Source organism: Odocoileus virginianus, chromosome 30 (assembly GCF_023699985.2).
Source record: "Odocoileus virginianus isolate 20LAN1187 ecotype Illinois chromosome 30, Ovbor_1.2, whole genome shotgun sequence".
Taxonomy (NCBI): domain Eukaryota; kingdom Metazoa; phylum Chordata; class Mammalia; order Artiodactyla; family Cervidae; genus Odocoileus; species Odocoileus virginianus.
Genome location: NC_069703.1, coordinates 25,316,511 through 25,332,820, shown reverse-complemented (window position 1 = coordinate 25,332,820; position 16,310 = coordinate 25,316,511). Strand labels below are relative to the sequence as shown.

Below are 16,310 nucleotides of genomic sequence, written 5' to 3'. Positions count from 1 at the left end.
CTGCCCAGCGCCTCGCCCAGCAGCGCTCAAGTAAAAGTTGCCCATCTTATTATCCGGGGTCTAAATTTGCACGAGTGGGGGAGACACGATGTGCTCCGGAAGCCGACGACCTGAAACCGTGGACGAGATCTCCTCTCTCCTGCACCTTGCCCTACACCCTTCCCGCTTTATCTAGGATTTTTCAGGGATAGCAGCTATTCAGGTTACCCCTGGGATACTGACTACAAGTTTCTCCTTGAAACGCTTTCTGATTTCGTCTTCTGCCATCCAGCTGGCGAGAAGTGCGACAGGATTCCCGGGTCTTCTCCACGGCCTCCAGCCACAGCTCCACAAGTGTGGCCTGGGGGCTCGGGGCAGGGGAGGGTGGGTGAAAAGATAGCCCACCGACAAACCTACTCTCGGCGGGCTACGCGGTGCTCTTTGTCCGCTTGCCCTTCCGGGGACGGGGGGTGGGGGGTGGGGGGGGTGCCGCGCATTTCCTATCATAGCCGGCAGGTGGCGCGGTTGGTTCACGATCAGCCGCCACTAGAGAGGGGAAAGGCGCTTCCACCTCCCGGCGGTCACCCTCCCGCTGGGACCCAGGCTCGGGAGGAAAACCCGACCTCACCCCACGCGGAGTCAGAGGAGGGGCAATTTGGGAGGAAGGAAGAGGGGAGACGTCGTCAGGAATCGGGGCGTCTTCAAACGTCCGGAGAGTAGCGTCGGGGACCGGGCCCCAGGCCGCCTGCTGCCTTATGGTCTTTGGGCAGCGCTCGGTTTGCTGAGCCCGCGGCCGGGGCATCGGGGGACAAACCTGGGCCCAGTGCTGCCGGCTCCCCTAGAAGGGCCACAGGGATACTCGAGCACTCCAGCAGGGGCGGTTGCGCGGATTTCTGCGGGTCCTGTCGCCCACACCGTCTTCCTGGCGGCGGCGAGAGGGGTCCGGACCAGCGCAGGGGAAGCGACCCCGAGCGCAGAGCCGCAACCGCCGCTCTGGGCAGCTCCTGAGCTCGGGTGGGCGGCCCGTCTGCGCTACCACTGGTCCCCGCACTCCCTCATCAGCTCTTCGCTTCAACCCCCTGCGCCCCGGACTTGCTAGGCCCGGCTCCAGGGACTCCCCACCGGGAAGCACACTGTTGATTCCCAGCAGTAAAGGCCACCTCCCGGCGTCTTGCCGGGGTGGGAAGTCCTGTCCGGAGCCGGGGCTGGGGATGGGGAGCCCCCACGGCTGAGTGCGGAGATGGTTCCCCAGGGGACTTCTCCGTTGCTACAAAGTCTTTCGTTCAGCCCCCGGAGACAGGGACAGAGCCCTGCTTCTGGCCGAGCGCTGCACTCGACGTTGGGGACTGATTAGGTCCAGCTTTCCAGGCAACTAGGAGCCTGGGTAAAAGAATAATCCAGTCCCCAAACTCTCCCCAAAGAGCATTTCTTATGGAGATGCGCCACAAAGACACGAAACGGGGCAAGGTAGCAGAGCGGCGGCGGCGGCGGCGCACAGGAGTGCCTTGTGCAGTCCTAGTCGGGGCGCGCGGGACGCGAACACTTCAACCCTCAGAAAAGAGCAACAGCAGAGATGCAGGTCAACTTGATACTTTTTTTTTTATGGCAACAAAAGCGTTTTCCTTCATCTAAAACCACCCGAGGAGGAACATGGGGTGCCCAACCTTTCTTCAGACTTGCCCCCCACCAATTCAGAGTCTCTCAGCTTCTTCCGCCGCTCAGGGGCTGGAACCCTGAGGGGTGACCAGGGGACCCCGCTGCCTCCCTCCAGCGGGGTAGGGACGCGGCAAAACTCACCCCCTCAATCGCGGGGAGACTGAACGCCCCGCCGAGCCCAGAGGGGGCGGGGCTCCGGGACGGGCTCTGCTCTTCGGGGGCGGGGCCAGGAAGCGCCGTCTGCGCTACCATTGGCCGAGAGCCCCGGACTGGCGGGCGCACGTCACGGGCCGGGCCCACCCCCTTGGCAATGTCTTCAGTCTGCTGCACTCCTAAGTTAAGCATTTATTCCACTGGGATAGAAGCGGCAGGAGCAGCGTTGGCATCAGCGAACCATGGCTGGGATTTTTTATTTCGTCCTTTTTTCGTTTCTCTTTGGGATTTGCGACGCTGTCACCGGTTCCAGGGTGTATCCCGCGAATGAAGGTAAGAGCGGGGCGACCTTTCTGCGGTTTGGGACAGAGAAGCGACGATCGGCGGTTGAATGGTCCCCGGGAGTGCGAGGCCGGAGGGTGCGGGGGGACCCCGGAGCGAGCGGTGCGCCCTGACTCCGGAGAAGGGAGCTGGAGCGAGGGGGAACAGCGAAGGGACTGCGGGGAGTGGCCGGGCAGCCTGCTGCGGGGCGGTGACCCGTGCGTGTGAAGGGGTTGCCCAAGTTTGTAGCGAAAGGACGAAGTTTATCGGCATCCACAGGCGAGGGCAGCCCGTGGATGCGCCCCGAGGGGACGCACAGGAGACAACGCCAAGATTAAAAAATAAATAAATAAATAAATAAATAAATAAAATGTGTGGACCTATTCCTTCTACCACTTCCCAACTCCGCTCAGGTCGAGGGGGAACGGAAGCCTAGAGCTCCTTGAGGGTATCGTGGTGTTCTCGGGTTCTTGCGAAAGCCTTGCGAGCTCTGGTTTCTGCAAAGTTTCCCAAGCCCTGCGCTTCCTGGGACCCGGCTCCCGAGCCTCCGCCGCACAGCGGTCGTGGCGCCGCTCGCCAGGCGCCGGTGACCTGATTTCTAGCACCCGGCGTTAAACACCTTTCTCCCAGTGGGGCCCCGCGCCCTGGGGGTGTGATTGTCGGCCTAGGGGGCCCCAAGCTACTTATGTCACCCCTAGACCTGGGGAACCCGCTGGCAAGTTGAATGTACTCGAGTTTTAGCTTTTGGCCTCCAAACTGTTAGTTTGGAGGGAACGCGAGGGACCGACTGGTTCCGTGCGGTGCTCAGTTTTCCGCGCGTCGGTTTGGACGTGCTGGGATGGCTGTGTGTGTGCCTGTGTCGTGCAGGTGGGGGTTGATCATTTAGTTTCCAATGATCTCAGAGAAAGGCGAGTTGCGTGCGCGTGTGTGTTTGCGCGCGGGCGCATATGCGTGGATGTGGGTGCGCGGGTGACCGCGTGGACGCGGACAATTGTGTGCCTGTGCTCGAGTGCCCCGATTGGGCGCGCGTGTGTTCTGGTGATGCTCGCACTCGAGCCTGCGCGCATCCGTCTCGTCTACTCCTCCACCTCCCCACCCTCCCGCATCCACCCATCAGTCCATCCGTCCATCCGTCAGTCTGTCTCTCCAGGATCCGTCCATCCATTCCCGTACGATCTATCATTTTCCCTATTCCGAAGGAGGGAGCCAAAAACCAACTTAGCTTTAGCTGGGCAGCCGGTACCCAGAGCTCGCCAGACGGAGGCTCCCAGAGATTCACACACCTGCCGGCAGACACGGCTCGGCTTGGGAAGAAAGGGGCGCTCCTCACCCTCCGGGTCTCCTCCCTCCTTCAGAAGGGCCGTCTCGGTCGCTCCTGCCCCCTTGGTCCCCAGAGTCATTCCTCTGAGCCGAATCCTGGATGCCGCGTTCTCCTGACTACTTCGCACTCCTGTTGGGACGTCCCTCAAGACCTTCTGCACCAAACGCAGAGATTTTTTTTCCCCCTCTTGCTTTTTCTTTTGGAAGGAAAACTTGGGAACCCTAGACAAAAAGGGCGCTGATGGAGCTGTAGGCTGCTGTCGAAAGGGGGGGGGGGTCACCCCCTCGCAGACCCCTCCTCCCCCTTAAAAATTAATTCATTTTGTTGCTTTTTATTCCCATCACGTTTTCTTTTCTCCCTTTTACCCTCCCTTTCTACTCCCTCTCTTTTTTTGTAAATTGGGTCTTATTGTTCCCTTTGTGTCCCTAATCCACCTTACATAAATCCAAATGGATGTAGCGGGCTTTTCTCTAGGGACCCAGAGGGGAGAAAGGAGGGGGGCGCAGCTCCGGCTGGAGCAACCCAGGGAAACTCTACATTTTAAAATAATTTAAGAGACCCTAGGAATTCAGACTTCTCGGGGAAATCAGGAGAAAGAGGCTCGGTTTAACTACTTTGACTTCGGGGTGAAATGAATGGGGAGGTGGGCAGAATTCAGGAGCCGGGGGGCAAGACAGAGTTGGGGTGCGCTGGAGCAAGAATGAAGGGTTCGCATTCCCAGCCCTCCCCCAGACCAAAGAGCTAGCTTCGCTGATCAAATTAATAACCCAGTGGTTTCTTTGAGATGGGCCTTTCGACCCCAGGCCTGCAGCTCTCGGTGGGAGAGAGAATGTGGAGAGTTCAGGAATTCATGGCGTCCTTTTCATTGCCCTCCGTGCCTAGGACAGTTTCAGCTTGGGCGGGGTGCGACGGCTGTGTAGCCGACCTCCCAGTCGTCCTAAGCTTGGATGCTTGCTCATAGGTGTAGTACAAGCACAGTAAATGTTTTCAGCAGCCCTCCTCCATATCTCAAATTTAAACCAGTGATTTCCTCCTGACCAAAGGAGTAGTCTCCGATTGTCCTCAAAAAGACCTGGGAAAGTGAATACTTAAAGTATATTTGCATCCTAAGTCCACACGTCTGCCATCCCTCCCTTCTTAAACTTTGATATTTGAAAAAACAGCGGATACCACATCCAGAGCCTATTTATTTGGTGGTGGAGGGGAAAAAAAAATGGTAAGAGAGAGAGCCTTTTCATGACCCTTTGAGTACTTTCTGAGAGAATTCACTTGTGGCTCTGTCACCATGATGATGAGTTATGCGGTCATCTGAAACTTGCAAAAACAAATAACTCTAGTAGATACCAGACAGAGATGAATGCAGATTTTGCTCTGGAGTGTAACTGCCTTACATAGATATATTTATTTTTTGAATTGTACTTGAGATTCTCTATTCATCCTTTTTAGAAAATGAATCAACTGACTCCCAGGATGGAATTTTAAATGCTAAGCAAGTTAAATAAATAAGAACCTGCAGATTTAAAGAGGGGAGAAGATCAAGTGAGTAATGATTATTTACATAAGTGAGACCGAGTTTAGGTTTTGATCAGAGCTGGATATGCACACCCTCGGCACATATGGAAACGCTCAAGCAAATGGTTTTTTGTACTATTGGCTTTTTGCAATTGGAAATTAATCTATTTTCTTTGGTTTTCTTTTCTTTTCTTTTTTTTTTTTTTTTTGCAGTTACCTTATTGGATTCCAGATCTGTTCAGGGAGAACTTGGGTGGATAGCCAGCCCTCTGGAAGGAGGGGTAAGTTTTTCGAATTGCTCTCTGATCCACAGGGTGAAAAAGAGTGATTAGCAACTTTCTGAGAGTCCTAATGGCTTGATTCTTGTTGATTGTGGCCAGGGGGTCAGATTTCCAGCATGGCCTATGAAGTGAATTACGCTTTGTTGGAGAAATCCTATACTCCCTTTGGATAGCTCTGTCATGGCAGAACTGGAATCCAAAAGGGCAGAAAGGGGTTTCAAAACTAGGAGACTGGTGGAGGCATCGCCTTAGATGCCCATTTAAAACTAAAACACCGACAAGAAATATGATCTGGGGACCAAATTAGAATTTATGCCTATTCCTGTGATAGCCATGAAATCCTGACAGGGTTAATTTCAGAGCAATTGTTCTGTTCCAGATGAGGAAAATGAATAAATGAAGATACCAGAGAGAAAACATTTCCAATTGTACCAGAAGCAGGTTTAGTTCTGTGTGTGAGCAGTGGGGGGCTCTGTAACTTGCTATGAGGACCTTAAATCAGCTGCTGTTCACTTGCACGCTGAGAGAAAGCCTTATGAACCTGCATAGGTGTCACACCAGGGGCAACGTCTGTGCAGAAAGAACAAAAAAAGCCCCATGTCTGTGCATTGTTGGTGACAGTTAAAGTATTTGGAATCTTGGATCTTTGGGGTTCAGGGAGACTGGATTCTTAAAGTAGGACAGAGTACATCACTGTTCATTTCTTCTTGAATTTGCCATCACTGCCTGTATCAGAAGATTCTGAGAATAGAATTAGGTTGATAGCCACATTCACCTACCCTATCCCCCTGTCCCCAACACCTTAATAACAGGTCAGAATGGATCAGCTTTGGAAAGAAATCAGTACAACGTGTAACTCTGGCTTCTGCCAAATTGAAATGACTCTCAAATGTTTTAAAAATTAAGCATATCATCCTACCTTTACATGCTTGACAGTCTATGACTCAGTCATTTGATTAAAAGCAATGGGGGGTGAAAGATTAGGAGTCCTTATCAGGCAAAAATTGTAATGCCGGCACACAGCGTGGCACTTCACATCTGGCCATTGAATAAACAATAAAGGATTGAAAAAAAACAAAGATTTATAGAAACTTATGAAGATAGGTGTCACAAACAAGACAAGAAAGCAGACATGAAAAGGAGAATTTTAGGCTGGTGTTTTCCAAAGCCAGTCTTGTCATCCATTTGGAATAAAATGGAGATTGCCCTGCCTTCCTGTTTTTCAGCCTGAACTTGACTGCAGTTGGTTTGGTCTCAGCTGAAAAATTCTACTCTGCCCTCAAAACCATTTTTTTTTTTAAATGGGAGGGAGAGTGATTGGCAGGTCTCTGGCAGTGTAGACAGGCTGTATTCACCACTGATTGCAGGCAATTGCCCTCATCCTTTGAATGCGAAGAAAGGTACAGCTTTATCTTGTGAGAGTCAGACTCCTGTTAATCCTATACCCTGGAAAGGTCAGTGATTCAAGGAGGCTTTCCCATGCTACACCAGCGGTATTGCTCTGTAGGTTGAAAGTGTTAGAACTGCTGGCAAAACTGAGAATGAAGGTATCAATACTTGCATTAAAAAATATAATGAGCTTTATTTTTCTTAGTGATTGTTCCCAAGTTTAAAGAGAGGACATATCTAGCATGATTTTGGACCTGACCTGTTACACTCAATGTACATGTGACCTATTTAAAAGCAAGGAGCAGCACACTTTTTGAGTATAGTTCATGGTCTATCTTGTTTCTGGAAAGCTTTTATTGCAATTTAATATGCCACAGACATCTCCTTCCCCACACCCTAGCTCCTGAGCACTGTTGAAAGACCATCTGATCACTTTTTCTAGACACAAAGCTTCTTTTGGTTGTCTTGATGTCCCTTAAAAAGAAAATACTGTGCATAGCTGATTATACACAACTCAGAACTTTTTATGGGCAGAATGTGGACTTCTGAATAGAGAATGTTCTCTTTCCCTTTCCTGAAATGCCATGTATGTGTAATGTTTTAAGTATTATTATAAAAGGTAAGAAATGAACTTGTCTGTAAGAAAATTAGTCCTTCTAAAATATATAGTAGCCTTTGAAAAATTATGTGCCAAATTATAAAGTTTCATTAATTTCTAGCTTTTGTAATAAAGAAGACATTTTCAGACTTAGAATGAAGGGATAAATTGGATATCTACCAAGTAGGAGATGGATTGGCTTTAAAAAGTTCTTTCTTTAGTGTAAAAGCATGTTTGAGGTTTTTTTTTTTTTTTTGATTATTCTGAAATCTCTACTTATCCTTAGAACAGTTCACACCTTGGTTGGAAATTTGAAATTATAATTTTGAACAATAATGACATACATTTGTTTGTTGTTACTGTTATCTTTAAAAAGAAACCTATTTGACAATACCACCAGGTCAAAAATGAGTTATGGCTTCATTTTGCCATTAGAACAGCTAAGCAGAACATGAAAATAATGGAAAGTGATGACTCCTGATGGCAACATTGTAGCAAAAACCTAATTTCTTAGCAGTATTCATTTAAAGGAGAATATTGAGTTTCTGACACTGATTGTAAAATGCAAAACTAAGGGAAGATTTGTCATTGTTCTGGTGAATTGATCAATGTGTTTAGACAATTAAGTTTGGCTGGAAAATCTGAATTAGATCTGAATTATCTGTATGAACTGTGAGATGTCCCTACGTGCTTTCATTTACATTGATAAATGTGTTTTTCCATATTTCCTTTGTTCTGAGATGACAAGCATGCTGAGTAAGTTTTTTTGAAGGTTGGGATCTATTTTTGGATTTACATGAATTTCCCCAAATAAGTAAATTACTGGTGATTTATTGCTTAGTGGATAAAAATAAATTTTAATCAACACAGGGCACTTATCTCTCTCAGTTCCAACTTTCATAATGGTGGCAGATGAAAGGGATGCAGAATTTTATATATTATGGCCCTTCACGTAGTAACATTTCCATCCATTAATAGTTTTCCAATGCACAGATGGGAAACCTGTTAAAAGATACATTATGATTCTATGTACTTCACTGGATTGAATGGAGCTTTAAGTGGAGCTATTATAGAATATGATTTTTTTAAACTATCTTTTTTCTTCTAATTATATTCATGTGTTAGATATTTAAGCTGATTTATACCAGCTCTATATAAAGCCATTACTGTGGATGTTAATGAAGAATTGGAAGCTGCCTACTAGCCTGGTAGGAGCCCCCAAATTATCTTGCTGCTTTTAGGATTGTTTTAAAAGCACAGTGAAAATGAAACTAGAATGCTAGTCACAGTGAATTTTGCTGAACTCAGATTATCCCACTGTGAGAATCTTTATGTTACAAAGTAGATTGAAAGAAAACCCTACCATCGTTTAATTTTCTTGGGCTTTCCATCATAAATACCACTTACTATTTTTTTTTTTCTCAATATCCACAGACTATTTAGAAGCAATGCATATGTACATTCATGTTTACTTAATGTGGCTTTGTTTTAAAAATAAGAACAGTATACAAACTTTTGGACTAAATACATGCTCTTGAAAAGTGTCCTACCATTTTAAATGACAGTGTATTTGAGAAATCCAGCCATAAAGCTTACTCTCTATCTTTCCAGGATTACCAAAACCAGAATTGTGAGATTTTCTTTACCCCTTTAAAAAGTAATGACAATGCCAAAAAGAAAAGAAAAAACAAAATCGACTGCCTTTTTTTTTTAGGTATTAGAGAGCAAAGTTCTGACAGGAGCACCACTAATTAACTGATAATTGTCTTCCTTTGGCAAACTCTGCTCTTCCTGCTCTTAATTTGCAGGTCTCTGCTCCTTGTTGGAACAATACACATCCCTAGTTTTTCATTTATGAGTAAATTTGAACTGTTGCCACTTGAAACTGCAGCTGTTGTAATAGGTGAATTTGAGGTTGTTAGACCACCAGGAACTGCCTGAGAACTCAGAAGCAATCAATCCAGTAATACCTCTGGAATTTTAGGCAAAAGAGTGAAACAATGAAAAGAAAATAGCTCCCCAATATAGTACCATCTTGATGAGGAACTGGTGCTGAGTAATTTTCTTTCTTATTGAAACAAAAATCATCACTGTCCTATGAGGGGGAAACAGAACTGATAAATCACTGTATGATGAAATGTTTGCAATTGATGCATTTCCTTTGGCTCTTTGCAGTGGGAGGAAGTGAGTATTATGGATGAAAAAAATACACCAATCCGAACCTACCAAGTCTGCAACGTGATGGAGCCCAGCCAGAATAACTGGCTACGAACTGATTGGATCACCCGAGAAGGGGCTCAGAGGGTGTACATCGAGATCAAGTTCACCTTGAGGGACTGCAACAGCCTTCCGGGTGTCATGGGCACTTGCAAGGAGACGTTTAACCTGTACTACTATGAATCAGACAACGACAAAGAGCGTTTTATCCGAGAGAGCCAGTTTGCCAAAATTGACACCATCGCAGCCGACGAGAGCTTCACCCAAGTAGACATTGGCGACCGAATCATGAAGCTAAACACGGAGATCCGGGATGTGGGGCCGTTGAGCAAAAAGGGGTTCTATCTGGCTTTTCAGGATGTGGGGGCCTGCATCGCCTTGGTATCGGTCCGCGTGTTCTACAAGAAGTGTCCGCTCACCGTTCGCAATCTGGCCCAGTTTCCGGACACCGTCACAGGCGCTGATACTTCTTCCCTGGTGGAAGTTCGAGGCTCCTGTGTCAACAACTCAGAAGAGAAGGATGTGCCGAAAATGTACTGCGGGGCAGATGGTGAATGGCTGGTACCCATTGGCAACTGCCTATGCAATGCCGGGCATGAAGAGCGGAATGGAGAGTGCCAAGGTGAGGAGAGCCATCTTGTACTTTGCATTAGGGCTCAGTGCACGTAATCCCATCAGAGATGAGGCTGAATGGAGTGAAGCCAGTAATTAGCAGCCCCGGTGGGATGTGGTGGGACAGAGGGGTCTAATGAGTAAGTGCTGCAGCTCCAGGTGGCAAAGCTAAGACGATTCTAATACTGACAGAATAAATGATGCTGCTGTAATCAGCAGAAGGCCAAACGCATTTGCTAACAGGCACTTAGATGTGAACCGGCTTGATGGGCCCTCTGAAATGTAAATGAACAAGCTGAAGAAAGGGTCCTGATTGATCCTTGCTTCAAGAGGATCCACACATTTTCAAACCCTGGTTCTCCTGTCGGTAAACATCTCTCCTCCTGTGGATATGTCCGTGAATCATTTCAATGTCAAATTAGGGTTTGTTGTTCCAATTTCCTCCTGCTGATTAAAATCGAACTGTGTGAGGAAAGCCCAGTTTTTCCGGCCTTGTGGAGCAGTGTAGACCTGGGTCAGCAAAGTGGAGTGACAGGGTTTCACGCGCCTTCTGTTCCATTGAGCTCCCATTGATGGGGTCTCCAAGTGAACTGAATCTTGATGAAAGACCTCTTGATTTCCCTGAAGAGGTGATAAAGAGCTAGTAAGAGTCTTCTTATTGGATCTGTGGTCAGAGGCAGTAGTAAATTGTGACCCCTTTTGATTATTGAGTTTTTGAAGAAATCCAGGTTTGTTTGTTTGTTTGTTTTGGTCACGTTAATGACTATTTATCATGTTACTAAGGTGACTTTTTTCCCTCTCATTTAACCCTGTCTGCAATTCCCTCTTCCCTTATTTCCCCTTTTGGGGAGGGTTTGCAGACTTCTTATAGTAGCTTTGTTTTTGAGTAAAGGCTGGGAGTATTGGAGTATTCCATATTTATATGGATTGCTCATACCACGTGTGAATTAAGGCTTACAAAAATCAGTTATCTCAAGACTTGTATTTTGCTTGGTGTTTATCTTGAGTGGTTATCAGTAGTCTGCTGCCGTCAGTCTTATTAAGGTTACTACTAAAGTGTGTAACTCTGGGTCCCATCTCTGGAACAGATCAGATTAGTCTTTTCTCAGGGTGATTGTGCTGGAGACTACACTACCGCCTGGTTCATCTGATTTGGTGATTAAAGAGCCCAAAATAACTGACTGCCAAACAATTTGTCTGGCATTTCAACCATTTTAATGACAGGGTGGGATTGACTATAGAGCAATCCACTTGACCGATTGGAAATCAACAGTTACAACCTAAAGAAAGTTGCATTTAGAGTGTCATAGAGTTATAGAGTTATATATTTCATAGAGTTATAGAGGTGTCATAGAGTTATATATTTCTCCTGTCAGAGATCATAAGTGTTCTTCTTGATGTGCTGTAGTTATTTCTAGAAGTAGCTAACAATGAATGTCTTTTAAATGCATTGAAACTATAAAATAGGATAAAGACTGGCAACCTTTTCTGTTGACCTTGAGTCAAAAGGTAAAGTTGAAAATTTACATGTTTGAATTTCAAGGGTTTTTTTTTTAAACAAAGATTAATTTCTTGCTTAGCAACTACTAGGTAAGCTTTACCAAATGATACAGCCACCAATATTGTATACCAGTATTGGTATGTTGTATACCAATATATTGCTACAGGTACCAATATACCCTGAAGTATATTCCAGTGTTAATATTAGAAAAATATGAGTGCATTGTTGGCACCTAAATTATAATCATCATAGTGGGAAGAATAGGGTATGAAATGAATGTACCCTATGAAATGAATAGGGTAATAATACTGCTTCGCATCTTAGAGTAAATTGTTCTTCCTTTTTTATTTTTGTAAGACAAGACTTGCACATCTTAACATGTCAAGATTCTTACATATATGTTTCTTAAAAAACATTTTGTCTTCCATTTTTTGCTCAGAAGTTCATGTTTCTTGCATTAGTACATCTCTCTGTATCTAATGTCATTGATTTCCAATTGTCACACAGCCCAGTAACTCATACATTGCTGCACTGTGAAACTCCTTGACATTTTTACAACCCGAATTAGAAGGAAAAGAGAAAAAGATGGAGGGGGGAGTGAATGTAAAGGCAATTGAACATGGTAGTGGATGACTTTATGGAAATAATCTTAGGAATACAGTTCATCATCACGTGATTCATAGAAAGGTTGAGGCTGCATGGTTTAGGTTTAATCCATTTCTGAGCAAACTGTTCCAAACACAAGACTAGATATTTAATGGAAGTGGAAGTTTGATTAAGCTATTGTTGAGAATCTGCACTCACTTGTGCTACCCATGTATTTTCTTTGCTACTTGTAGAAAGATTAAATCTTTCAAGAAGACACTTTTTGCACAAAACCTTGCACTGGTTGTTTTTAAACACTACCAGGTAAGAATCTCTGATGAATTTAGGGAGGAAGAAAAAACTTAAATCACAAGAATTCTTAAATCCCAAACTTGAGTGAGATTTTTTTTAAAGAGATAACTCAAGTCTGTAAACATCTTAAGAGTAATAAGAAGTGGTTGCTTCCATCTGTGCCACCATTTGGCTTCCCAGGTGATGCTAGTGGTAAAGAACCTGCCTGCCAATGCAGGATACATAAGAGACTCGGGTTCAATGCCTGGGTTGGAAAATTCCCCTGGAGAAGGAAATGGCAACACACTCCAGTGTTCTTGCCTGGAGAATCCCATGGACAGAGGAACCTGGAGAGCGACAGTCCATGGGGTCTCAAAAAGTTGGACACGAGTGAAGCGACTTCACACACAGGCACACAGGCATATACCATCATTACTGGGGTATCATGATTATCTAGGTAGAGCAGAAAAACATCCTCACAAGGAAATATGTCTCAGTTTGGTCACTTAACTGCACGACCTTTAGCATGTTTCTTAAACCCTCTGTGCCTGTTTGTTAATCTATAAAATGGGTTGATAATAATTGTACTTAGCTTAGAGACTTAGAGGATACAGTGATGTAAAATTGGTAAAAAAAAAAATCACTGTTTAGGTCATAAAGCATTAAACTGATGTTAATACTAGCTTCTTTTATCACTCTTATCAAGGTCATAGCTGTTGACTTTTAAGGGTGTTGGGTTGAAATGGTAAAAGGGAAGTCCATCTTCGAGCCACTCTTAGAAGTCAAGGACAAAGATAGGAAGCATTGCCTTTGCCCTAACAAAGAGTAAGGATCATTTGAAAATGATATTTGGAGAGTGTCTATTTTTTTTTTCCCCTCCGCTATAGGAAAGAGAACTTTTCCTTTGAGTGAAAGAAAAGTGATTTGGGAGCGGAACAAGAAAGACCAGGGTGTAAAGGGAGCTTAAGAAAGGATATAAAAGAGAATGGGCAAGTCTTCAGAACTCTGGCAGCAGATCCCTCCCCAATTGTCTTTTCAATGGGTCTTCTGTGGCAGGACAAATAGAAGGACAGGTGAAAGGTCACCTACTTCCTCATCCATCTTCCTTGGGGTCTGGGAGGTCAGAGTGAAGATTGATTAAGATCTTAAATGTTTGACAAAAGATCCCTGGGCAAAAATGGCCAGGGCGGGTGGGGGCCTGGGGTACACTGTTGTTTGAATCTAACCCTGATCATCTGCCAGAATCCTCCAGGGACCTTGAAGACAGAAGGACACTTCCTCTTGGAGTTCTTACCTCCGAGCAGTACATGCAAATGCAGGCGGAAGGCGAGGAGCCCGGTCCAAAGTGTCAGGAGTGGCAGGGCGAGGGCGGGCTTACCCCCTGCAGCAGCTGCGAGTTCACCCTCCCCTAGAATAACATTTTCTGAAATGATTTGACTCAGTCTCAGCAGGACAAAAAAAGAGTGGAAGCCACTCATTTGTCTCCTGCAGGAGAATGTCTGGCTGGCATTAGCAGTAGTTTGAACTTGCCTAGGGATGGGGTGCCGAGGATAAGTAACTGTTCTAGTTAGTCGGAGAAAGGGAAAAAAAAAAAATCCACCTCAGACGTGTCTCCCTCTCCCCTAGTACGAACCCTGCCCCTCCATGAGGGAATGTTCCAGATGTTTTACAGGGTTATTTTTATTACTTCAAAAATATTAAGCTGGAGGAAGAGATGAAATGATTCTCTATTACCTTATTTTTTGCTTAATTAAAAAGCTGAAAAATGAAAGGGAAATCACAGATTTACTCTTTGTGAAATAGTAATAAGCAGCATTTTCAGAGAGCATGTATAAAAATAATACTAATAAAAAGAAAGCATTCTTATGGAGTCACTTAAGGACAAATAATCACAACTGTGACAAAATTAAGCTGGGTAGGAATCAAACCTTGCTTAAATATATAATTTTGCTGTAAATTGTTTGGGGTCCTATATACTTAGGGACCTCTATTATGTATCATTACATATATGATGCCTTCATATCAGTAAAAGCTTCTTATTAAAGCTCTTTTGAGAAAAAACAAGATGGAAGTGCTTTGATGGCTATAAAATAGAAATATTTCATATTCATGCTCTGAAAAAAGAGAGAGGTCTGTGTTTAAAAAAATGACTACTTTGTTTTCCTAATATATTATAGAAGAACCTTAGGAAAAAGAAGTACCAGAAAGGATGCGTTTAAAATATAGTTCAGAGAGATGCTGTTATATTCTTTCCACTTTTGAAATTTTTCTTCCACCTTTGAATCATGTCTTTAAGAATCAATTGCTTAAATCACACGGTTGCTTTTATCTCTGACTTTGAAGCATGGCTGTGATCACTGAAAGACGCAATTCTTTATATCCGAGAAGAGCAGGGTTTAATTATTGTCCTTTTTCTGTTATACTTTTTTATTTTCCCTTCTACATGTGACCAGGCTTCTTTTGTGAGTGAATCAGGCAATGGTCTATTTTGGATTCACTAAAGTATCACATAGGAATTATCTCAGTTAGGGATTTTTGAATCCGGTATTTAAGATTTGATGACTTATTTTAATCTGACTGAGCTTCCTTGTACTTTTCAAAAATGAATTAAGACATAATTATTCTGTTAAGACTTGAGTCTTTAGGAGAAAGACCGATTAAATGGCTTTTCAGCTACTACTGTGCAAAGCAGAGGTGGTCATGATATATGTTTGACTTTCACATCATTGAATTTTAATACTTAGATTTTGGGGGGCATTTTTTTTTCATTTAATTGATGAATTTAACATTACAAAAGAATTGTATGCTTCAAACTCTTACTCCAGGTTATTTCTGATTTATCAGTCTTTATGATTTAGTAGATAACCCAAATATATCTATGCCTGTGTATTTTAAAAAATAATTGAAAGGGAATCATCTTCTTGTCATCTTGTTTTTATGATATTTGACTATTTATCTTGGACATCATTCCATATTAGAGAATATAACTTTTCTCCATCCTTCATAATTGATAATTAATATTCTGTAGTGTGAATATATCATACTTTATTTAATTTTTTCTTTGTTGATGGATAGTTTGGGGATCTTAGTTTTTTCTAGTAATAATTTTAAACCAACAGTTTAACTTGTAAATCATACATATACTTAAAAAAAAATTAAATGGTTAACCTTGCTTTGTTATTTTTCTGGCTTTTTCTTGGACAAATGATTTTAATAAACCTTCCTAACCATGAGCATATATACGGAAGGAGTTCAGTCCAGGACAACCAGACAAGTAACACTGCTGACAATTAAGGAGCATAGTTGGGTCTCATTAAATGTTCATTGAATGAATGCATAAATAAATGCAGAAGGAATCGTGGCCTGTTTCATATTAAACATTTATTTGGTGGAGTAACATTCCATGGAGTCAACACGATATATCAGAATCTTTGCATGTGACATGTATTTTTAATGAACTCCTTGTTTATAATTCCTACTTCAATTGGGTCTTAGCTATTTTCATTATATTTATGAACCATCTCTACACCTGGATGTTCAAAACTCTCTGTAGTCTATGCGCGAACATAATTATTAGTACAAAATGGCTAAGATCTGCCTTTGGAGTTTGAGACCTGAGTTTAGTTTGTAGATGTGCTACTTAACTTGATGGGTGACCATGGTCACTAATCACTAGTGTAACCTCCCTAACTTCAAGTCTATATTTGCAAATTGGTGACAATGATATGTTATTGTGTATGAGACACACATATAAGGACGAGGGCATGGCAACCCACTCCAATATCCTTGCCTGGAGAATCCTATGGAGAGAGGAGCCTGGCAGGCTACAGTCCACGGGGTCACAAAAAGTCAGACACGACTGAAGTGACTTGTGACACACACACGTATGTACAC

The 16,310-nt window shown here is 43.9% G+C and overlaps 1 protein-coding gene across 3 annotated transcripts in view; it reads left to right on the top strand.

Annotated features, from left to right (window-relative positions):
* Positions 1 to 885: 885 nt before the first annotated feature.
* Positions 886 to 16,310, top strand: part of EPHA4 (EPH receptor A4) — a 156,408-nt gene continuing 140,983 nt past the window's right edge. The window contains exons 1-3 of one of the 3 annotated variants that reach the window (XM_020910760.2): positions 886 to 2,121; positions 5,156 to 5,223; positions 9,386 to 10,049. In XM_020910760.2, the coding sequence (XP_020766419.1) occupies positions 2,031 to 2,121; positions 5,156 to 5,223; positions 9,386 to 10,049 (823 nt within the window). In that variant the 5' untranslated portion in view covers positions 886 to 2,030. The remainder of the gene's footprint in view (positions 2,122 to 5,155; positions 5,224 to 9,385; positions 10,050 to 16,310) is intronic. The other 2 variants (XM_020910759.2, XM_070458698.1) reach the window with 2 other exon arrangements.